General features: G+C 38.4%; 2 protein-coding genes across 2 annotated transcripts; both read left to right on the plus strand.

Annotated features, from left to right (window-relative positions):
* Positions 1-252: 252 nt before the first annotated feature.
* Positions 253-8,375, plus strand: fam50a (family with sequence similarity 50 member A). The gene is made up of 13 exons (XM_056257923.1): positions 253-512; positions 1,436-1,520; positions 1,780-1,879; positions 2,096-2,241; positions 2,525-2,601; positions 5,734-5,800; positions 6,001-6,062; positions 6,200-6,276; positions 6,595-6,649; positions 6,935-6,983; positions 7,175-7,245; positions 7,588-7,698; positions 8,019-8,375. The coding sequence occupies exons 1-13, from the start codon at positions 402-404 to the stop codon at positions 8,025-8,027; spliced, it is 1,020 nt and encodes a 339-aa protein (XP_056113898.1). The 5' UTR covers positions 253-401; the 3' UTR covers positions 8,028-8,375.
* A 414-nt stretch (positions 8,376-8,789) lies between these two features.
* si:ch211-207e14.4 (interleukin-17 receptor D) lies at positions 8,790-22,208 on the plus strand. The gene is made up of 12 exons (XM_056257925.1): positions 8,790-9,111; positions 13,394-13,478; positions 15,188-15,346; positions 16,981-17,099; positions 17,325-17,448; positions 17,594-17,632; positions 17,730-17,875; positions 18,085-18,159; positions 18,384-18,450; positions 19,910-20,059; positions 20,742-20,914; positions 21,681-22,208. The coding sequence occupies exons 1-12, from the start codon at positions 8,995-8,997 to the stop codon at positions 22,194-22,196; spliced, it is 1,770 nt and encodes a 589-aa protein (XP_056113900.1). The 5' UTR covers positions 8,790-8,994; the 3' UTR covers positions 22,197-22,208.
* Positions 22,209-23,411: the final 1,203 nt, after the last annotated feature.

The following is a 23,411-nucleotide window of genomic DNA, read 5'->3' on the forward strand; positions in this document are numbered from 1 at the left end:
CCTCATTTGTTTGCATACTTATTGTTGAATTTCTATGTAAAATACTATTTGAAAAGTAATTTGTACATAAAAAAAAAGAAAATCTTTTAGTATGAACATAAAATCATGCATAACATATAATACGACTATAATTGTTATCATCAACAGCAATAATAATAATAATAATGCATTGATAATAATAAATGTATTTTATGAACGTTTTTAGGCAAGGATGTTTAGACTTTTACTTTGGAATGCAGTTAATTCGAGCATCAACCGGAAGCAGTCCTTCGTTAAATTACCCACAACCGCTTGTGTTTTAGTCGAGAAGTTTCTCGTTTGTTTATTCACTGAATTCAGTAGTTGTCTCGCTTTTTCAGTGTTTTCATTTCTTTTTCTGAGTATCTTGTGAAAGAGTCGCAATGGCGCAGTATAAAGGAGCGGCAAGTGAAGCGGGGAGAGCGATGCAGCTCATGAAGAAGAGAGAAAGAGAGCGAGAACAGCTCGAGCAGCTGAAGCAGAAGATAGCAGAGGCAAGTGAGCCCGAAACCGAATATCAAACAAACAAACATATAAACACACTTGCCATTCAACCTGTCCTCACTATATGCCTCCAATAAATAGATGCAAGCTCAAAAGTGTGTGGAATGTATATAGTATCTATCCAGTTAGTTATAAAGGATATTAACGTTACATCTGGTTTAACCCAGAACATCATGGTTATGCTTATTGACCCTTTTAGACAGTATACAGTCACACGAGAAGGCTTTATGATGTGATGACAGTTTATGTAAAATAATTAGTGTGGTGTATATATATATATATATATATACACCACACTAATTAGGTATAGGCTACTATTTCATGGTGTGTGTGTGTGTGTGTGTACACACACATGATTTTAATAAACTAGTGAATTTTGATTAAATTTATGAAGATTCATACTCTGTGTATATATATATACACACACACATATATACATATACATGTATATACGGACCATTAAATAGTAGCCTAGTACTTGTGTAGTAGGTACGTCAACACAAAAAAAATTCACTTGTTTACTAAAATCACGTGCGTGTAAAATTATATTCATATGTGTTCACATTGTTGTATATATTGTGCCACTTGGACACCCTTTGGACACTTTTTCCACACTTTTTTATTTTAAATCCTATGATTAAAAAGTATGACAATACCATTGTATAGCAAGCAAAATATAATTTATTTTAAAGACACAATTTTAAGCAAGGTTTACATGATAAAACATACTATTTGGGGACCACAGTATTTAATCTACTGATCTTTAAGCATCGTATAACTATAATGATTGTAGAATATTGTTATATACACGATCATTACATCAATCTTTATATGCAGCTCAAATAAACCTACACTGCTCATACTTTATGTAAAAAACATCTCCCCTAACTGAACTTCACCTTCTCCTTTCTAGGACAACATGGTGAAATCCAACATTGATAAAAAGTTCTCCGCTCATTATGACGCTGTGGAGCAAGAGCTTAAGTCCAGCACAGTTGGTAAGTGAGCATTAAAAATGAAAGGACTTGTTATGGTTCTGAAATACTTCTGTAATGTTTTTTTTTCTTGTAGTTATTCAGAAAGGGTTAGAGATTTGTGTTATGACTAGGGCTGTCATTTGATTATCATTAGAATGTCATAAGACTTTGGCAACCTTATCCATAATGTACAACCTCCTTTGGAATTATTTAATTTAAGCATACAGGCTTAATCTGTGTATTAAATCACTTTGTGAGTGAAGAATGTTGTTCTCTGCAGGTCTGGTGACTCTTAATGACATGAAAGCGAAGCAGGAAGCTCTGGTCAAAGAACGAGAGAAACAGCTTGCCAAGAAGGAGCAGTCAAAAGAGCTACAGCTGTAAGGCCTTTTTTTAGTTATTTGAACTTTGCTTCTCTCCTGCTTGGTGTCTTTTTCTCAATATGAATGAATGAAATAATATTTTAACCATCTTTTAAGATTTTAAGGCTAAGTTTTTGTAGATCTTTGCATTGCGCCATCCAGGCATCCTGCTTTTCTTTGTTTCTTTTTTCTCTTAAATTCTGTGTGAGCTTCATGTTTGGTCTCTTCTTGTAGGAAACTGGAGAAGCAGAAGGAGAAGAAAAGAAAGGAAGAGCAGAAAAGGAAGATTGCCAGTTTATCCTTCAATCCGGAAGAAGGAGAGGAGGAGGAGGAGGAAGAAGAGGAGGAAGAGGAGGAAGAGGAAATTGAGGAGGAGATATGTATGGCATTTTACTTGGCACTTTTCCACAGAAGTGGAGCAAAGTTCTACACAACATTACTGCATAGATTAAAATCAGCACAGAATAATGATATACTTAATTTCTAACCAGCATTTTAAAGTTGTACTACTAAGTAAAAGGTCATTTGATAGTGATTCAGTTTAAGTTTAATAGATTTATTTCATTCATTTAGTTTTTTTTTTTTGATACATTTTTTAAAATTTATTATTTATTTAAACACTAATAAAATGTGGATTTTTTTTTTTGTCATTGTCTTTAACAGGCATACCTGTAAAAAAGAAAAAACTAGGGAAAAACCCAGATGTGGACACCAGTTTCCTGCCAGATAGGGACAGAGAGGTATTTAAAAAAAAAAAAAAGATTTTTAATTCTCTTGATGCTCTGTTAACACATGCACAGCTTTATATTCAACTAACAGCTGAGAGAAACATCTTTTGCATAAAATAGTTGCTTTTGCATTCAGTGTGTCAAAGAGTGTGGAGTGTCTGTCCCAACGGCCTCTTTTTAGGAATCTGATTCAGAGCATGTGAGCGGATCGGTGTGACGCTCCGCTCAATATTCCGCTCTATGCGCTTGCGCAACGCTCAGACGCTCACGGCCCAAGCAAACGCTCCACTCACAAAACGAAAACCCTCACCGGTAAAACAAATCCCGCTCAGATCCCGCTCCGACATTACATTTCTCTAGTAGGCTAATTGATTTCTGTTTGTATTAGGTTTCTTGAAATAATGTATCAATAGTAGGATTATAAATAGCAGTTATGATATGACATTCTGTGACAGTCTGTACTTTTTATTAATTTAAATGCATTCAATTTACTTTATAAATTAAAAAACATGAGATTGCCCTTTAGCAAACTTGCCTGTAAAATGCAATAACTGAAAAAGTACATTAGATTTTCGTTATTTTATTTCCGTGAACATAATATTTGTGTGTTGGGTATGTTTTAGTTGCACTGATATGATGATTGCATAACGAATGAACAATTCATTACTCTTACCCACCATGTTTTAATAATTAGTTTCCTCATTTTAATTAAAGCGAACACACTATATAATAATTCATTAGCCTACCTGGTTTAACCCGTGCATGGCCACATTGTAATAAAAATTAATTAAATTAATGAGAAGGAAATCTTAATTCGTGGTTCAACCCGGTCACACTAAATGCGTCTCTGTAGCACGCATTGTGTTTATCGTGCAATTTATACTCAAAAATGTGTTTTTACGTGCATATGATACGCATGGGTAGGTTTAGTAGTGGTGTGGAGTACGTATGTATTATACGTTTGGGTAGGATTATTGTTGTGGAAGGCGTGTGTACACGCAATAAAGTGCGTATCATATACACGCTAAAAATGCGTAGGCCTGTATCATATGCACGTAAAAACTCATTTTCGCGTATAAAGAGCGGGGTACAACACAATAGCTACCTTAGCTATTTATCTCATTTATTATCATAGGCCTGTTGCTCACCTTTTGCTGCACTATGTTTGCGTAGCACATCATTGTGCTTTCTGCCTTGTGTAATCTGCCTGCTTTAGATTCCAATATGAATCTTTGCTAACTCGCACTGTCTCTCCACACTTTATGTATAAGGCTTGCAACTTCACTAAAACAATATTTGAACTCCATGACCTATTGCTCCACTCGTGCTTAGCTATTTTACAAACTGTCTCGAACTAGCAAATCACCAAAGTGCATTCTGGGTTGAGCGAGCGGTGCTGAGCGGAATGAGCGAGGAAATATAACCGCAACCGCTCAGCACATTTGATATCACCAAAACAAACACAGCCCTACCCAAAAGGATCATACCCTTATCTTGATGCTTAATTCCCCAACAAAACAGGTCCTGTTATAATATTAGTCCCGTGCGAATCGGCATCTGTGATTTGGTGGGATCGTATATAATTTTTTCAAGGTTTTTGTTTCATGTGCGCCTTTTTATCCATCTTTCGCGAAGAATGGAGGCTGTGGAGTGTTTTGATAGTATTTTGGGTGCTGGGTCATATCGCTATACACCATACAACTACACAATTTGCAGAAAGAGAAAGCTGAAAATCATCAAAAGAGCAAAAACAAAAAGAATGATTAGATGGAGATGAATGTATAGCAGCATGCGGTAAGGAACATTATTCTGTTTATGTGATGATATATCATACAGCTAGACCTATAACGACAAGACATTTCCAAGCAATAGCCTATTGACATCATATCCGGGAGATAAGTCAGTAAATTTGAGTAAAATCACAGGCTTAGGTAATCCCGTGCGAATGCGCCACACGAAATTCAGGTGGGGGGGGGGGGGGGGATTTCTAAATCACACGAGGTCCCCAGATAGTACTAATCCCGTGCGAATAGGGCTTTAGTTTATTATTTCAGATGGATTTTTAAAAACACTACAATATATATGTAAAAATTCAACCCCCCCCCAAGTGGCTAGTAGGAGTGACTGCGTTACAAGCAACTGCTAAATACTGCAAATAAACAAACGATGAAACACAAGTATATTTAAGCAGAGGACAGCGTATGTTAGTTCTGTGAAACAAAGCAAAAGCAACGTTATTCATGTATCGAGAAGAAATAAAGCAACCTCGGTGTCCGTTTTCAGGACTTCCAGCTCCTTAAGGTCTCTGCAGCGCTGGAAAGCTTCTCCGATATTAACGCGGTTCCTGATCGTAACCCTTCTTTTTAAAGTTATATTCCACTGGCCATATATTCTCTGCCATCTCTGAGTGTATGCGCCCCTTACTGCTTATTGGCTACAAGTGTGTTTTGGTGCTCGGTCCGATCCACTTTTCAACTGCATCTTTAACACAAGCCTCCTCTGGGCAGTGTTTTGCACATTGAGACATCAGCCTGAGCTTTATCACAAAGCTGCATACCAAATTTGTCAACTGCCACAAGAATTATGGTTTTGTTGTGACTGTTTTTTCTACTTTGGCTCATTACCAGTCAGTTTCCAATGAGGCGTGTCGCCTGTTAAGATCCTTAGATCTGACAGATAACATGTACTTTGTCACGAAGGTCTTGTTTGCATTTATCCTGTGAATATATGAACTAATATATGTCATATATATGCATCAACTGTTTTATTGAAAAGCTTTGGCTTGTTTTCAGAAATTAAAACCAGAATTAAGAGATTGTGAAATAAGTGACTAGATGATCCTTGAGAGGAATTAGCACTCTATGTATGTATGTGTGTGTATAATATATAAGCTTTATCTTCAGTATATATGAGCTTCTTTGATATGCCCTTAAAAATAAAAATGTTGAAATCATTTTTATTTTGCAATCACATAATGCTGTCCATTTTTTTAAAGAACAGTTTTAAAGACTCCACAAATTGTGTGGCTTGTAGTCGGTGTCTGTATGTAGTTGAAAAAAAACTGTTTATTTCGGAACAATGTACTAGAAAGCTTGTGAATACAATGTTTTGTATGTGTAATTGTGAGTAAAATGTGTGTTTCAGGAAGAAGAGAATCGTTTAAGAGAGGAACTCCGGCAGGAGTGGGAAAGAAAACAAGAGAAGATCAAAAGTAAGATATTAAGATCACCATGTACTGTTATGGAGATTACCTTTTGTTTGCTATCTCTGAACCTGGCCAAGAGTGCAGTTGAAGCTGTTTACTTATTCCTTTATTCATTTCAACTCGTCTAGTCATATTTTGATCTTTTGATATTACAAACCTGTTCTTCAACCGGTCTTTTTTTTTTTTTTTTTTTTTTTTTTTTTTAGGTGAAGAAATTGAAATTACTTTCAGCTACTGGGATGGCTCAGGGCATCGAAAAACTGTCAAGGTACAGAACAGGTTATCAGATTTTCTAATTTGAGAAAACTACATGCCCAAGATGTTACATTGTTACATGTTCTGTATTGTAAAAATATGCTCAACTCAGTTTAATATACTGTAATATTTGTGTATGTGCCCATGTAGATGAAGAAAGGCAACACAATGCAGCAGTTTCTCCAAAGGGCCCTGGAAGTTTTGAGAAAAGACTTTAGTGAGCTGAGGTAAATGCATTCTTCATTGTCACCTGCTATAAAAAAAACATTCTTAGATTTACTAGAGAGTGAAGTTAGAGTCAGTTAACACATTTAGAGTTTCTTTAAATCTATATATGTGTGTGTGTGTGTACTGTGCATACACACACATTTTCAAAAACATGTTAGTTTTCTTCAGAATTGAGTTCAGGTTTTCCTCAGAATATCAGTGATGAATATAAATTTCAAGTGTGTTGGTATTAAATGAAACCTCAATGGACAAAATCAAAACAGTGAGGGCTTTTTGTCTTAAGTGAGATATTATTAAACCCTGTTTGTGTCCTTCAGATCAGCAGGAGTGGAGCATCTAATGTACATTAAAGAGGATTTGATAATCCCACATGTGAGTAAAGTTTCCCCCAAACAAAACTGTAAATGGTAATACTTATAAAGCACCTCATTTGTAAGACCAATTAGGTCTGTTTTAAATCATTACAAGATTTGTCATTGTTTACAATGCACTTTTATTCTGTACAAGAATGTACATGTTTTGTGACAGGAACATGTACAAGTTTTACAACGTAAACTGCTTTACAATGTTTGAAGGGCATTTTAGGAAGTGTTTACCTGATTGCAAAGACAGGTGGTAATAAATCACAGTTTTTATAGTTATCTGCTTTTCTTTCAGCACCACAGTTTCTATGATTTCATCGTGACAAAGGCAAGAGGCAAAAGTGGTAAGTTTCTTACTTCCTCTACCACATTTAGTTCAACAGGTTTCCATGTGGCTTCTGTATTTCACACATGACTGTCCTCTGATATTTTATAATATAAAGATAAAACTGATTATATTTTAGCATTAGCCTGTTATTTTCGTGTTGTATCTTTGTTTTTGGTGCTGAATTGAGACTTTCCTCTTTTTCTTCAGGGCCCCTTTTCAATTTTGATGTGCACGAGGACATTCGGCTGGTGAACGATGCCACAGTTGAGAAAGATGAGGTAATAATGTCAGCATAATGTCTGGTCTATATTCTGGGCCACGCAAGTTTAAAGGAAGAGACCTGCATGTAAATGTGATGTTTTGGGGCAGGTGAATGTGAAATTAGATATGATTCTCGTAAATGAAAGCAAATTAGCATATGTGCTCCAGGATAAGGATATGTTTCTTTTACAGATTATTAAGTGTCTTGCCACAAACCTTGAACAACCAGTGACAAATTTGTCTTAGTTGTAGCAACATGGAAACTTGTAAAACTATTGTATAAACTAAACCGCATGGAAGCCAGTGAGCTTTGATAAAGCTTCGGCTAAATTCAAAGCTCTTTATGGTTCTTTGTCCAGTCTCATGCAGGAAAAGTGGTGCTGAGGAGCTGGTATGAAAAAAACAAACACATCTTCCCTGCCAGCCGCTGGGAGCCTTATGACCCCGAAAAAAAATGGGACAAATACACAGTGAGTATATCTTCCACTAAAGACCTTAAATTGAAAGTCCTGACACTGAAATCGTCAGAGTTGAGTGAAAGTCTCTAAAATGTTTAGTAGTAGAACCATATCAAAGAAGGTCTGTGATCTTGACGTATTTGATCATGTCACGGTCCTAACCAAAACCAAAAACTAATGTGTTCCAGGAATAGCTAAACAGGCTTTCTATAGATGAAAACAAGATGTCAGGACAAATAAATCATGAAAATGTTGTGGATCTACTGGGGTGAAAAATATGCTTTTGGATGGATTCATAGCATGTTTACAGACTGTTTTGCATTGCTTTTCAGATTCGGTGAGATGCCACATCCATGAGACGTACAGCGTTCCTGAACCATCTTACTGTTTTGTTGGTTTTATTGACATCAGGCAGCAAAATGCTTTATCTTGCGTAGCATTTCTGAATACCTATAACTGTTTGCAACCACGTTTTCATTGTATATAGGTGAACATGAGGTCTAAACCGAGGCCGATCGTGAACATTCTTTGTCAAAAGCTCATAGTCGGATCTTGCACACAACTAACCTGACACATCTTTTTGTTAACGCATCTGTTGTTTGCCTTCTTGATTGTAAATAGAGTCAGTTGAGTGTTTCAATCATCTCTTGAATCATATTTAAAAATAAACTCCCCGTTTATGTACCTTTTGTATGTTTTCCTGTTGAATCATTTTATGATTGCTCCATCGCTATTCCAGGCACTTTTTTAAAGATTGTTATTGTTCAAGTTTTGACAGATTTGTAGTCTCCTGGGAAGAAACAAACCCGTTGAAAATCAAACGCAAGGTAGCAAAGTCACGTAAAAACCACAGGCTATAAATCTCTCATGGTGTGTTTCCTGGAACGGCATTTAGGGGAACAAAATCTATTTTCACAGATGCAGAATGTTATTTTTGGACATCGGCTAGTTAGTCCTGCAGGAATATGTGGTGGTGTGAGTTAAGGTCATTATTCCATTTGCACATTTAAGCCGAAAGGGCAGCTTCAAACAGTAAATCAGGTTAAGCATACCTGTGGGCACAGCAGATGGATTTTGACAGCCTCTTGTCAAAGAATTTCCCCCCAGGCCACCACTCCCTCAACTGCTGTTGTTTTCATTCCCAAACCTTTGCCTACCTCCTCCCTTCCCCTGCCGTTCCACCCCCTCTGCTTTCACTCAACTGATCTTTAGTTCTTCAAGAAACCTGGCATATCTGCTTTGAGGACATAGCCGTGTTGGGGTTTGAAGACAGTTTTCAGTGTCCTTCAGGCAGGTAAAGGGAGCGGGATGTGGCCACCCACACTGACCCTGGATCTGCTCCTGCTGGTCAGTTTGTCCCTCGGCACCCATGGTGAACGAACATCTTACAGACCTCAGAGTTGCACGCTTGAATGCATCCGCTGGGTAAGATTTCATACTTTGACTTCCAGCTGGCTGTATCAACATTTAAGGAATAAGCGGTACTGTTTTTATTAATTTCGCAATGGATTAAATTCATTATTATGTAAATAAATAGAACTTGAAACTCAAAATTCTCCAATGAGACCCAACTGAAAATCTGGATTTCAAAATCTAATTTGCACCTGGAAATAAGGGTTTAGTTTGGGTTTTTTTTTCATGAAAGGTAAAAAGTGTACGATTTCTAGGTCACTCATCAAATTAAGCAAATTCATTAAATGTTGTTGTTTTTTGCCAATATTGTCATTACTGAAATTCATATAAGTATGCTGGATTGTGGCAAAGTGTGCCTGTGTGTGTTCATCGAGGGATTTGCTTTCACCCCTCACACTCATTCTCACGGACTGATCTTAATCTGTGTCTTTTCTTTTTGCTCCTTTGGTTCTCTCTCGTGCTTCAAGATTGTTTGCCTTTTCACTATAGCCCCTTTCACACAGCGCTTTGAACCCGGCAAATTGCCGGCAAATTCCCAGAGTGCCTTCTGTGTGAACGCAAACACGACCCGGGACTGATGCCGGGATCGATGCCGGGTTGGGGACCTAGTAACATTGCCGTGTTCAGACCCGGAACGCGCGCTGTGTGAACAAAAGCCGTAACCAATGCCGTGTCGTAATGATGACGCTGAAGTGAAGTGAAAGCAGGCTAGTGAAACGGTACGTAATGCGCTAGTTTATGATCGAATCAGAGAAAAAATGCACAAGCGTGGTTTCTCCGGAGAGAAATCGCAGCTCATAAGCAAACTATACACGTTGCTGAGACATTACATGTCACATCGATGTCACGTGTCTTTCCGGAACATACATGGGTTGTGTGTGAACGCACTCTCTGATTCCGGCAAATCACTGGCAGTGTGAATGAAGCAAAATCAAACGAACCCGGGTCAAATCCCGGGTCGCTTTATCCGTGTATTTTCCGGAATCTCTGTGTGAAAGGGGCTTAAATCTGTTTTTTTTCTGGTTGCTTCAGGTCAGGTACATGAAGATCATTTGAGTTGTTTTGTTTTTTGCAGTATCTCTCTGCTTTATAGTTTGATTATAGCATGAATCATGGTATTTGTACTTCTAAATCATCACATTTATTTATATAGAGCTTTTACAATACAGATTGTTTCAAAGCAGCTTAACGGAGATAACAGGAAAATAATGCAACAAAGTTTGTTTCCAGAAGAAAATAGCATCACAGTCCATCTTAAGTAAGTTCAGTGATGTTTTATTTTTGTTGTAAACAAGTTATTAATTTAGTTAATTTATATATATACCGTAATTCCTCAAATAAAGGCCGGGGCCTTTATTTACCTGAACTGCAGATGGTAGCCGGCTTTTATTTGAAGCAGGCTTTTATTAGAGGCAGGCCTTTATTTCTAATTCGCGATCCCCGCCCGCCCGCCAGCCAAGTTTCCATGGTGACGCGTCATGCTTGGCACGTGTTCACCACAGCCAAAATAGCGCTGTATGACAGATGTAGCGCTTTTATTTCTAAATATTAACAAACTTGCTTACCATGTCATCATCTATCTTCTATTCTGACTCTCAAATCCGTGTAAGTGAGTTTGTTTTGTCGTTTAAAACCCTTTATAAATGATCTTGATCTGTAACGTGAGATGGGCACCGCAGTTCGGAGATTCCTGTTGTATTTGTTAAGTTACAGCGCGTGAATTCTTCAGTTTCTCCCGAAATACATGAAAGTAAGTGGCCGGTGAACTGGGAGAAGAATAGAGTAAACTTTATAGTTACTTACACACTGTGTATCTGATATGAATAAAACACGTCGCCAAATATATTTGAATGGATTGTTATTGCTGCTTCCATAGACACCATTGTGTATTTTACAAACTATAAATTTATTGTTTTGCTATAAATCATATCTATTTAAATGTCTGAAACCTAAAATAAACATGTGGTTAAAAACACTGAATAGTTGTGATATATGACAAGCGCTGAGCGCGTCCGTCTTTGAGTGTACACTCATTTAAAGTGTACCTATTCACACTAATTTTTCCCCGGCCTTAATTTGAGACCGGCCTTTATTTGTCCGCGTTGACCACGCCCCCGGCCACTATCAGAGGCCCGGCGTTTATTTGAATACCGGTCTTTATTTGAGGAATTACGGTAGCCACTCTGTAGAAAACCGTGATGTCATCGTCCAGCTAAGTTCAGTTCTCATTTAATGATGTCAATGCAGGCAGATCAATATTATTGTTGAATATTAAATTAAATGTTAAATTTAATGTCCCCAACTTAGCAAGCCAAAAGCCAATGGCAACAAAGGGGAAAAAGGCGACTGGCAAGGAACCATAATCCGGCTGACTACATCATGCGTTGTGGTCATGTCTAGGCGCAGGTCCACCATCTGATCTGAATACTGATGGCTGATTACAGTAAACCTCGGGAAATAAGCAGAAACACTAACATTAGCATAGATGCCATTCTTCTTATGATGTAACGAGTACATCGGGTGTTATAGGAAGTGTTCCCAGTTGCGGCTGACCTAATTTATGCAGCCTAATAATCATTTAACTGATTTTTATATGATAAATGTATAATTTTTTCTGTGGATGCCAGGTTAAAGAGATGTGTTTTTAGTCTAGATTTAAACTGACAAGAGTGTGTCTGCTTCCCGGACAATGTTAGGGAGACTGTTCCAGAGTTTAGGTGCTAAATAGGAAAAGGATCTACCGCCAGCAGTCGATTTTGATATTCTAGGTATTATCAACTGGCCAGAATTTTAAGATCGCAATAGACGTGAAGGACAGTATTCTAGGTTAGTACGTGCGGAGGTTTTTGGTCCAATCATTAAAAACTCTGTTTTTTCAGAATTAAGTAATAGGAAATTACTAGTCATCCCAATTTTTATATCAGCTGTGCATTCCGTTAATTTCTTGAGTTGGCAAGTTCCGTCGTGGCACAAAGAGATATACAGCTGAGTATCATCGGCATAACAGTGAAAACAAATCCCATGCTTCCTAATGATATCTCCCAAGGGTAGCATGTACAGAGTGAACAGCAACGGTCCTAGTACATAGCCTTGTGGTACTCCATACTGAACTTGTGATCGATAAAACATCTCTTCGTTTACTGCTACAAACTGATAACGGTCAGATAAGTATGATTTAAACCATGCTAATGCAATTCCACTTATGCCAACTTAATTTTCGAGTGTATTTAAAAGAATGTTGTGGTCGATGGTATCAAATGCAGCACTAAGTTTGTTAGGGTTGTGTTTCTGAACCCCAAATCGTCATGTTTGAGCTCTAAGACTTTGTGCCATATTACTAGAGAGAAGATCGGTACCATCCCAGGAGGGATGAATGCCATCTCTTTTCAACAGGTCAGGTCTGCCCCAAAAACTTTTCTATGAACCCTATATTATTTTCCGGACACCACTTAGACAGCCAGCCATTGAGTGAGGACAGTCTACTAAGTGTCTCATCACTGACTCCGGTGAACCGGAAGGGGGCCAGAGCAAATTACAGTGGCTGACATCGTACTTGTGAACCAGGAGTTCACACACCTCTTTAACGTTAATTTTAGTGATCTCCGACTGGTGATGTCGAACATCATTAGTGCCGACGTGAATAACAATCTTAGAGAATTTACGATTAGCATTAGCCAGCACTTTTAAATTTGCTTTGATGTCAAGCGCTCTGGCTCCCGGCAAACATGTGACTATGGTGGCTGGTGTCTCTATTTTCACGTTCCGTGTAATAGAATCGCCAATAACTAGGGCACTTTCAACAGGATTCTCAGTGGGTGTTTCACTGAGTGGGGAGAATATATTTGTTATGGTAATCGGAACGGAAGAACGGGGTTTTGTCCCGCGACTACAGCGTCTCACGGTCACCCAGTTGCCCTGCTGCACGGGCTCTACAGCCGGAACCGAACAATGTACAGAGTTTACTAAGCCAGTCACATCCAAAGCAGTATCTAAAGCCTTTGCATTCTTACTATCCTCGATTAAAGTTTGGATGCGTGTCTCTAGTTCTGAAAGAGCACAAAGCCATGCAAGTCCACTCTGTGTTTTAAATAGCAAATTATATTATTTCTAAGTGAAAAATTAGAGGCAAGAAATCTGGCCTTTTGTACAATGGAACTAACAAGGTCAGTGTTAGACATTTGATTAGTGGCCTAGAAATGGTGCATAATCTCTAATATTTCATTTTTTCACTATTTTTTCCCTATTTCAGATTAAATTCCCTATTTTTAATAAAGTGGACAATGTGTATTTTCAGGGAGACCCAAGATGTGAATACTGCAGAATCACAGCAGACGATGTGCAAATATCTCCCAGTATTCCCTCTTCCAGCCCGTTTGGAAGTAAGTAAATTTTATTGTATATGTCCAGCACCCCCCTATAGACCTTTAATGACACAACATAATCCAGCTCTGCCAAAACCCAATGGTCGTTGTAAAGGTTCAAGGAGTTAATGAAAAAAGCTTTTATCATAGCTTTTGATCACTAAGTAGGAGTAAAGGGATCACTTTCAGCCAGTGAAATTCATTTTAATGTAAACTTGTAGATGAACCACTGCTTAAAATGGACAAACGTGACTGTGAACATAGATAATGATCAGTGTATAAACAACTCAATTGCGAACTCAACTGCTGATGAGTTTGAAGTTTTACATTTCTCAGGATGATAGGCTTAATGAGAAAAAGCTCATTAAAAAATAGTCAAACAATCTGGCATTGATTGACTTTGCATGCTTTATGCGGCCAGTAAAAGTACATTTTGTAATCCATCCACTGCATCACTAAATGATAACATGTGAAATGTGTTTGAAATTGCCTTTCACAGTGATCAGTGTTGACATTCTAAAAGTATGACGGACATCTTTAATTGTTCATTCAGGTTGCGTGATGTACGATAATTACTCTCTCTTGTTTTGTTGGATTAAGTTGTTCTGGTAATTTCACTAAACAAGACAAGCTGTTTTGCACTATAATTGTTTGCAGCAGTTCCAGGAATCACTTATATTTGGCTTTCTTTGAACCAAAATGTAATCTGTATATGTATGAATTTCCATTTTCAGCTGCTTTCAAAGACTAGCATGTTAGGATTTTATCTTATCTATCTTATTGTCTTATGTAAATCAAAATGCCTTTCTCTTGTTCTCGGATGTTTTTAAAGGGATAGTTCGGCCAAAAATAATATTTAAACCATGCATTACTCACCCTCAAGCCGTTCGAGATGCATATGTCAATCTTGTTTCAGACGAACACATTTTCAGTTATTTTAGAAAATGTCTTAGACCCTTCAGTGGATATAATGTGAAGCAATGGGGTCCACCTCCTTCAAGTCCCAAAATGTGCATATATCCTTCACAGAAGTAATCCATCCGGCTCCAGGGGGATAAACGAAGGCCTTATGAGGGTAATCCGTGCGGTTTTGTCGTAAAAATATACATATTTAAAACTTTAATGAAAATATCTGACTTCCGGCAACGATCGACGCGCGTTCACGGGTGATGTTTTGCTCTGCTCTCTGGCTGCGCGGGCGCGTTCGTTCTACGTCACGACGCTACGTCCTACCTCGTACGCCGACTTCCATCACCCGTGGACGCGCGTCGATCGTTGCAGGAAGTCAGATATTTTCATTTATAAAGTTTTAAATATGTATATATTTACGACAAAACCGCACGGATTACCCTCATAAGGCCCACGTTTATACCCCTGGAGCCGGATGGATTACTTTTGTGAAGGATATATGCACATTTTGGGACTTGAAGGAGGTGGACCCCATTGCTTCACATTATATCCACTGAAGGGTCTAAGACATTTTCTAAAATAACTGAAAATGTGTTCGTCTGAAACAAGATTGACATATGCATCTCGAACGGCTTGAGGGTGAGTAATGCATGGTTTAAATATCATTTTTGGCCGAACTATCCCTTTAACTTTGTCATCTCAAAGTAGCTTTTGACAGTGTACCTCATGTCATGTGTAATGAAAACCATTTTAAGAATCAGGTCAGGTACAAATAGCTCATTTAGTGTAACTGTGTGGTAACTCCTCTCCTCGGCTAGGTTGTGTACCTTGGCCTTGTCAATCTTTTCTAGGCCAGGAAACCCCAGAGGTCTGCCAGCATTATGTTCACCCACCACAAAATATTCACATCGAGTTTGAAGCCAATAAAGATCCAACATATGATACCATTACTGTATCATGGAACCCAAGCCAATATGGTAATGATCGACAGTCTGTCTGTCTGTTGTTTTATGTTCCATCTGTCCTAGCCATTCATCCATCTGTCTGTAGTTCTATCTATCATCCATCTATCCATCCGTCTGTCGTTCTATCTGTCTGTCATTCGTTCTATCTATCTGTCTGTTGTTCTATCCATCTGTCTGTAATTCTATCAATGTCTGTCTATCTGTCTCCACTCACCTAAAGGATTATTAGGAACACCATACTAATACTGTGTTTGACCCCCTTTCGCCTTCAGAACTGCCTTAATTCTACGTGGCATTGATTCAACAAGGTGCTGAAAGCATTCTTTAGAAATGTTGGCCCATATTGATAGGATAGTATCTTGCAGTTGATGTAGATTTGTGGGATGCACATCCAGGGCACCAAGCTCCCGTTCCACCACATCCCAAAGATGCTCTATTGGGTTGAGATCTGGTGACTGTGGGGGCCATTTTAGTACAGTGAACTCATTGTCATGTTCAAGAAACCAATTTGAAATGATTCGAGCTTTGTGACATGGTGCATTATCCTGCTGGAAGTAGCCATCAGAGGATGGGTACATGGTGGCCATAAAGGGATGGACATGGTCAGAAACAATAAGCAGGTAGGCCGTGGCATTTAAACGATGCCCAATTGGCACTAAGGGGCCTAAAGTGTGCCAAGAAAACATCCCCCACACCATTACACCACCACCACCAGCCTGCACAGTGGTAACAAGGCATGATGGATCCATGTTCTCATTCTGTTTACGGAAAATCGACAGATTTTCAGAAATCGAGACTCATCAGACCAGGCAACATTTTTCCAGTCTTCAACTGTCCAATTTTGGTGAGCTCTTGCAAATTGTAGTCTCAAATGAGTGGTATCCGGTGGGGTCTTCTGCTGTTGTAGCCCATCCGCCTCAAGGTTGTGCGTGTTGTGGCTTTACAAATGCTTTGCTGCATACCTCGGTTGTAACGAGTGGTTATTTCAGTCAAAGTTGCTCTTCTATCAGCTTGAATCAGTCGGCCCATTCTCCTCTGACCTCTAGCATCAACAAGGCATTTTGGCCCACAGGACTGCTGCATACTGGATGTTTTTCCCTTTACACACCATTCTTTGTAAACCCTAGAAACGCAGATTTTGTGCGTGAAAATCCCAGTAACTGAGCAGATTGTGAAATACTCAGACCGGCCCATCTGGCACCAACAACCATGCCACACTCAAAATTGCTTAAATCACCTTTCTTTCCCATTCTGACATTCAGTTTGGAGTTCAGGTGATTGTCTTGACCAGGACCACACCCCTAAATGCATTGAAGCAACTGCCATGTGATTGGTTGATTAGATAATTGCATTAATGAGAAATTGAACAGGTGTTCCTAATAATCCTTTAGGTGAGTGTATATGTCTATCTATCTGTCCATATGTCTATCTATCTATCTATCTATCTATCTATCTATCTATCTATCTATCTATCTATCTATCTATCTATCTATCTATCTATCTATCTATCTATCTATCTATCTATCTATCTATCTATCTCTCTCTCTATCTCTCTATCTCTCTATCTCTCTATCTATCTCTCTATGTCATTCAATATATCTATCGTCCCCTCTGTATCGGTCTAATTATTTGATTAATGTACACAGGTATTGCATTCTTACGTGGATTTCAAGTAACTCTTCAGGCTCTTGGTGGATCTCAGTTATCATGTCAGCTCTTTCTCCTGGGTAGCAATCTGTCCCTCACCGCTGCACATGCCCATCGGGTATGTAAAAAAACCTACAACTTAGGTAGCATCCAATGTCATTTTATTCTATAATATATTACTCTAATATATTTTCAAACTATAAAAAAAAAAAATAAAAAAAAACAGGGCTTTTAGAATCTTTTTAAGAGCTTACTGTTTCCGTATTTATATAACTTTGAGTTACCATGTACTTGTTCCTAAGTCATGAGATCAAGTAATGTATTTTCTTGATGGTTTTCACAGGTCTATCACTCAGATCCCTTCACAAATCTGTCTTTGGATAGGGAGTATGTTGTGACTGTCATGGTACTGCCCGTCCCTGAGCAGTGGGAGCAGTCCTATGAGAAGAAAATGTTTTTCACACGCAGTAAGCGCTTCCCTTTTGATTAAAAACAAACCATGTAATTAGTTTGATAGTCATTAACAATGTTGATAACTTGCACCACTGCACATTAAGAGAATCAGTCGACAAATGCTTAAGTTGTAATAAACTTGACAATGTGTGTTTTCAGCATGTCCTGAAAAAAATGGTCTTGAAGAGTGTGAGAAAGGTGAGTGTTGTAGACATCACATGTCTTCTGTGTTCCTGTTGATCATGGCTCATGGTCCTCAGATGTGTTCGTTCACATGTCATGTCATTCATTATAGACTGGTATCCCAGATACGTCGAGGTCCACCAGGAGAACCAGGATATTTATGTGACCTTTAACCTTGCACCTGAGAACTTTGAAGTCCGTCAGTATTTTTCATCATGTTTCGGAGGTGGGCTACGAAATTACACAAGCATCAAACCGGTGGGTTTAAAAAAACAAAACATATTTTAAATAAAACATTAATAACAATGTCTATAATACAGACTTAAGAATACAGATATTGTTGTTATTTAATCAAGTGTAATATGAATCAGTGTTATTTAAGGATCATTTAAATAAATATGAAATAAATACAATTTCTCAAACGTTCACCTGATAACTATTAAATCAGAATGTTTGCTGATGTCTAGGATTTTAGTCTCAACAAGACACATCACACATACCGTTTGCAGAATCTCCAAGCAGGTACAAACTACACCTGTCAGGTGAGTCTTCATTCTTCAGATTAAATGGGTGTGTGTTTGTTTAGCTTTCTGTAATATTGAATGAGAGATCAAATTATGTCAGGCACACAACTGTTCAGACACATTAAAAAGTCTGTGCCAATAAACTTCTATAAATATTCGCTGTAACTTTCTAGATATATAATTCCCAGATGTTTTTTTTCTCATCACATGTTCAGTAGTTTTTATATTTTTCTTCCCTGCAGATTGCTGCTGATGTCGTGGATGCAGTCAGGAAAACATTCGTTTTTGTTGTTAAACATAGCTCTGAAGGTAAAGTTGAACTGTCAAATCAAAAAAGAACACACGTTCAGCAAAAACTGATTTGAACTCTATGGACATGTTAGAGATTATTGTACACACTGAAGGCAAAACAATTTTTTTGTTATGTGCACAATGCTTAGTCTTCAGCGTGTACAGAAACTGCATGTGGAGCAACATGCCAGGCAGCTTTTAAAGTCCCTGTAAAGGCAATTTTAACAAAACATTCTAAACACATTCTAAAGGTTAGAAATGTATTGCTAAAACATATTACAAAGACTGTGAACAGTGAAGTACTGAATTGTGGAGTTAGACCGTTAAACAGTTTTTCACCCTGGCAATTTCACGGATTTTTTGGGCGGGTCTAAAACAGGGCTCGATGACGCACTGGAGCTCTTGGACACGCCCCTACTCGATGACGCACTGATACTGATCCCTCTAACAATATAAATAGAGCACATTCGCATCAGTTTGGCGCTCATTTGCGAGTTACTGTCAGTACTATTATCAGTTACTACAGCCTACAGTTTGCTATCTAGCCATGCCTTCGTCACGGAAATGCGTACTACTTGGATGCAATCATTTGCAAAACAGATCGGTGTCCTTGTTTAAATTTCCTAAAAACGACGACATCAAGAAGAGGTGGATTAATTTTGTGAAGAGCCACCTTGATGGAGAGCTGAGGATCACCAGCCAAACCCGCCTCTGTAGTGATCATTTTACTCGTGATAGTTTTATAAACTTTCGTCGGAGACAACTGGGATTCACAGATAATCCGTTGTTACTGGTGAAAGGTGCCGCACCGACTATCTCTCGCCTCGGCCTTCATCCTCCCGTCCCGCCGACAACTGGCGCCATCATCGGCAATGCGTGCCCACCAATGAGTGTAAGTTGCCTTGTGTGCTTGTTATAATTATAGTATTTATTTGTCTAAGTTAGGTTAAGCTAGTTAACGTTTACTTACATATAACTTAGCTAACTTGCATAAAAGGGAGAGAAAAAATTTACCATTCTGTTGCAGAGCGAGGGGGACGATGTTGACTTCCTTGGTCAATGTCTTCTGAATCGGATTCAGGCTCTGGAGGCTCAAACAAATATGGCTTGGTATAACCTAATAAGCTGCTAGGAGCATCCATTTCGGCTGTAGCGGGTCCCGTCGAGTGCAGCTTTCCCGCGAGTGGGCGTGGTTTCAGCGCAGCCAGCGGACACGCCCCCAGCGTTTGAGAGCAGAGAAAACTGCTCATTTTTTCAAGATTTTGATAGCTTATTTTATGTACTTGCCGGCTTTTTTTATCATTCAAATTTGGCTGGGTGGCTAATAACACATTTTTCTGTGGTGTGACAAACTCAGAACACATACTTAATTTTGACTTTACGGGGACTTTAAAGAGGCAACACCCATTGAAACAATTACGTTATCAAAGACTTCAATGTCATAATCGGTTTGGTATTTTTCCCCTCTGACGATCAGAGCCATCGACCTCTCACTTCACAGAAAGCCCTTCACTGATGGTGCTCTTGTCCGTGGGAATCCTGCTTGCGGCTACCGCAGTGCTCACCTTCATCGTTGTCTACAAGAAAAGACTGAAGAAGAAAAAAGTCCAGACCAAAATGAGACCAGGTTCGAGTTTTATAACCAATTAGAATAAAGTGATTGTACTTCATTAACATACTGGTCAGTGATAAAACTGCTAAGCGACACATTGTGTTCTTCTGCTCTTTATTTATCCATGTTGAATATTTTGTTTACAAAGCAGGGCTATAAATTAATTTGGGAAGTTTAAAAGGTGTTTTTGAGAGTGCCAACGAAAGCTGGGTGCACACTGTATGATTTATAATAGTCCTTCACGACTGTTGCTTGTCAGATTGTACAAACATGATCCCCGTTTAAGCCATGTCACACACTGTAGGATATCAGTTGTCAGACTGTAGTACTGCAGTCAAGACCATAGACAGTAAAAGAAATGGACAGAGCGATCTCATTGGAACTCAGTTGAGACAGTTGAAGCCCACTTTTAGCGATTCACGTTCAGTGACGTGGGAGGAGTCGCATTACAGGACTGTGCATCAAATCTTCTGAGACTTAGCAGAATTTTGCCTGAGGGAAAGGTCATTAATCGGCTGTCTGCAAAGATGTCAAACTAGTGATCAAAGACTTCAAATTTTGCCCGAGGATCTGAGTAATCGTTTAGGATTCAAAAAAATGTTTGTCTCAGACGGCCAAAATCGTACAGTGCGAACCCAGCTTAAGATGTGTTGTTTTGTACTAATGGGCAATTGTGTTGTTATTTCCTATTTGTCAGAAATCATCGAACAGTACTATGACAAAAAACTGGGTGAAGGACAGTGTGTTTTGCTGGACAAAACCACCCGCCCCCCTCGTCTACTGATTTGCTACTCAAGTAATGATGGTCCTGCCCACGTCAGAGTCGTGTTGCAACTGGCTGCTTTTTTGCAAAAGCACATGGCGACTCAAGTAAGTGTATTAGGATTAAATCAGACAAAGCACGCTGAGAATATTTGTATTATTTTAAGACTTTGTTTCCTCATCCATCTTTAAAGGAAACATGAAACATTTTGTTTGAGATTATTAGACATTTCATGAATTAATTGGAATGTAGTATATTATTGAAAAAAATTCAAATTAACTCATTATTTTGAATAATGAATAATGAAACACTCTTTCCAGTGTTATTTTACTATTGTTTATGCACTCTTATAGTATTTATTAATATTTTGAATTTGCTTTTATTTGTATATATTTCATATTTCATATATTTCATATCAAGTTTTTGTCATTTTCTCATAGTTTTTTTTTTATATTTCTAAATAACTAATTAGTTTTTTAGTTTACATCAACTTTTTCTAAGTTTAAGTTTTTCAGGTAATATTTATATTTTATTTCATCTAACGGGAACATTTTTTTTTTAGGTTTAGTTAACAATAACAACACTGGTCCTTTCAGTTCTAAAAACAAAGTATTAGCGCGACTGGTACAAATCCATGGATAAGAGTCATTAGATTCTCCACATTGGCCATCAGTATCTCTGTAAAAAAAAAGTATCAAATAATATAAATAAAAATGAATAAAATAATTAAAAGATGTCTATGTATTTAAATAGATAAAATAAACTACATTTAAAAATGTATTTTTAATGATTCAAAAGAAATGTCTATACATGGTTATTTCAACTCTTGATCTCTTAATTATCTCTATTGTTAATTCTCCTTTTTCTGTTTAGGTGCATTTAGACTTGTGGGAGGCCTTGCACATTATGGAGGAGGGCAGTATGGGGTGGCACTGCAAGAGAATGAAGGATTGTGACTTTGTGCTGATCATTTGCTCCCGAGGTCTCCATCAGAACCAGTCTGAGGACGAGGAACCGCTGGAGAACACCACCTTAGTTACTGTTTCCATGATCGGAGAGGAGCTGTGTCGTGCCAAAGCGTTGGGTCAAGACCTCTCCAAATTCATGGTGGCCATATTTGAGTACTCACAAGAGTCTGATATCCCAGCGTCACTAGGTCTCGCTTCAAGATACACCCTGACTAAAGACTTACCTTTGCTCTTCTCCCATCTTCACGGAGTGGCTTTGCAGAAGCCTGGAGTTTACCTACAGGTGGAGGATATTTTAGAAAGCGGGTACTGTAAACTCCCAGCTGGGGCTGCACTACAGCTGGCCATACAGGAGGCCAAGGCACAGTTTTCTGAGGAGCCGACTGAAGAGGAACATGTAGGAATTCCAATCATTTCATAAAGGATCTCTAGAACTGCATTGATAAATGCACTCACACCCCAAAGTATACTTAAATTTTTTTTTCACAGTCATACATAGCCTTTCAAAGTATAAATTCATACACTACATGGGTGGGTACATAGTGCATAGTGTGTACTGCATCATTTGGGATGCAACTTTATTCCCCTCACACAATCACACGTCAACACGTGTGGATGTCGAATTTTTTTTGTTTGTTCTGTTTTTGTTTCTTTTCTGACTGTGAAACAATGGTCCAGGCCAGTGTTGCCATCTTGTGGGCAAACTAATTAGTGCAACAAAAAAAAAATTAATAAGCCTGCATCCGAAATCGCATACTCTCTCGAGTAGGTACTTTTTTGAACAAGTAATTACTTCACGGGCCGCTAAAAAAGTATGTTCTATATAGTATGAATGGGTGTAGTATGAATGTAATCCGGATTTACTGCATTCGCCATGTTGTCATTATCATGTGACCTACCAAGTTCAATTGCTTCGCTTCACTGCCATTCACAAATGCTCTCCTATTGTGACCTCATGGGATTGTAAAGTGTCCATCGTATGCACACTTCAGAATCTCGCCAGTAGTAGGTCATCCGGGTACTTTTTCCCTTCTTTTATCAGTTCTGTCAATTCAAACATACTTCTTTTGTCACATACTGTTACTGTTATATAGTTGGGAAGTATGCGATTTCGGATGCAGCCTAACATAAAGCGTGTGTGTGAGCTACAAAATTAAACGTACATTGTATGAAATTCGCCTTGCACACGATTTACGTATTTCCTAGCGCATGGGGTTTTCAAACTGTGGTCTGGAAGAGAGTGCTATGGGGGTCAGTGTAATAATAATGTAACAATAAAAACAACGTACGGGATCTGAGCCATATTTGAAGACCTGATAATCATTAGGTACCCAGAATACCCTAGAAACCACATAACAACATTCAGAACACCGTAGCTACCACATAGCATCCACCTGTCCTACAGCACCCACAGGAGTTTTGCATAGACATGCACAATCAACTTTATCTAAATTGCATGGGCGTCTTTTTAGATTGTTGTGAAAAACAAATGAGAGGGAACCTGAAGTACAGTGAGGTTGCCCAATGCTGTGAATGATTTTTTCATGTAAATGTGTATTAATTTTTCCCTTATTTGTGTATTTCCTGCTTATGTTCATGAATGATAAACATCATGTGACAGTGAATATTCATTTGC

This window comes from Rhinichthys klamathensis, unplaced genomic scaffold (assembly GCF_029890125.1).
Source record: "Rhinichthys klamathensis goyatoka isolate OS25496 unplaced genomic scaffold, OSU_Roscu_1.1 h1tg000147l_1, whole genome shotgun sequence".
In the NCBI taxonomy this organism is placed as follows: domain Eukaryota; kingdom Metazoa; phylum Chordata; class Actinopteri; order Cypriniformes; family Leuciscidae; genus Rhinichthys; species Rhinichthys klamathensis.

Coding starts and splice junctions, on each gene's coding strand:
- si:ch211-207e14.4 (XM_056257925.1), top strand. CDS start 8,995: ATGTGGCCACCCACACTGACCCTGGATCTGCTCCTGCTGGTCAGTTTG. Junction 9,112..13,393: donor CGCTTGAATGCATCCGCTGG/GTAAGATTTCAT, acceptor GTGTATTTTCAG/GGAGACCCAAGATGTGAATA. Junction 18,160..18,383: donor GTACAAACTACACCTGTCAG/GTGAGTCTTCAT, acceptor TCTTCCCTGCAG/ATTGCTGCTGATGTCGTGGA.
- fam50a (XM_056257923.1), top strand. CDS start 402: ATGGCGCAGTATAAAGGAGCGGCAAGTGAAGCGGGGAGAGCGATGCAG. Junction 513..1,435: donor TGAAGCAGAAGATAGCAGAG/GCAAGTGAGCCC, acceptor TCTCCTTTCTAG/GACAACATGGTGAAATCCAA. Junction 6,650..6,934: donor AGGATTTGATAATCCCACAT/GTGAGTAAAGTT, acceptor CTTTTCTTTCAG/CACCACAGTTTCTATGATTT.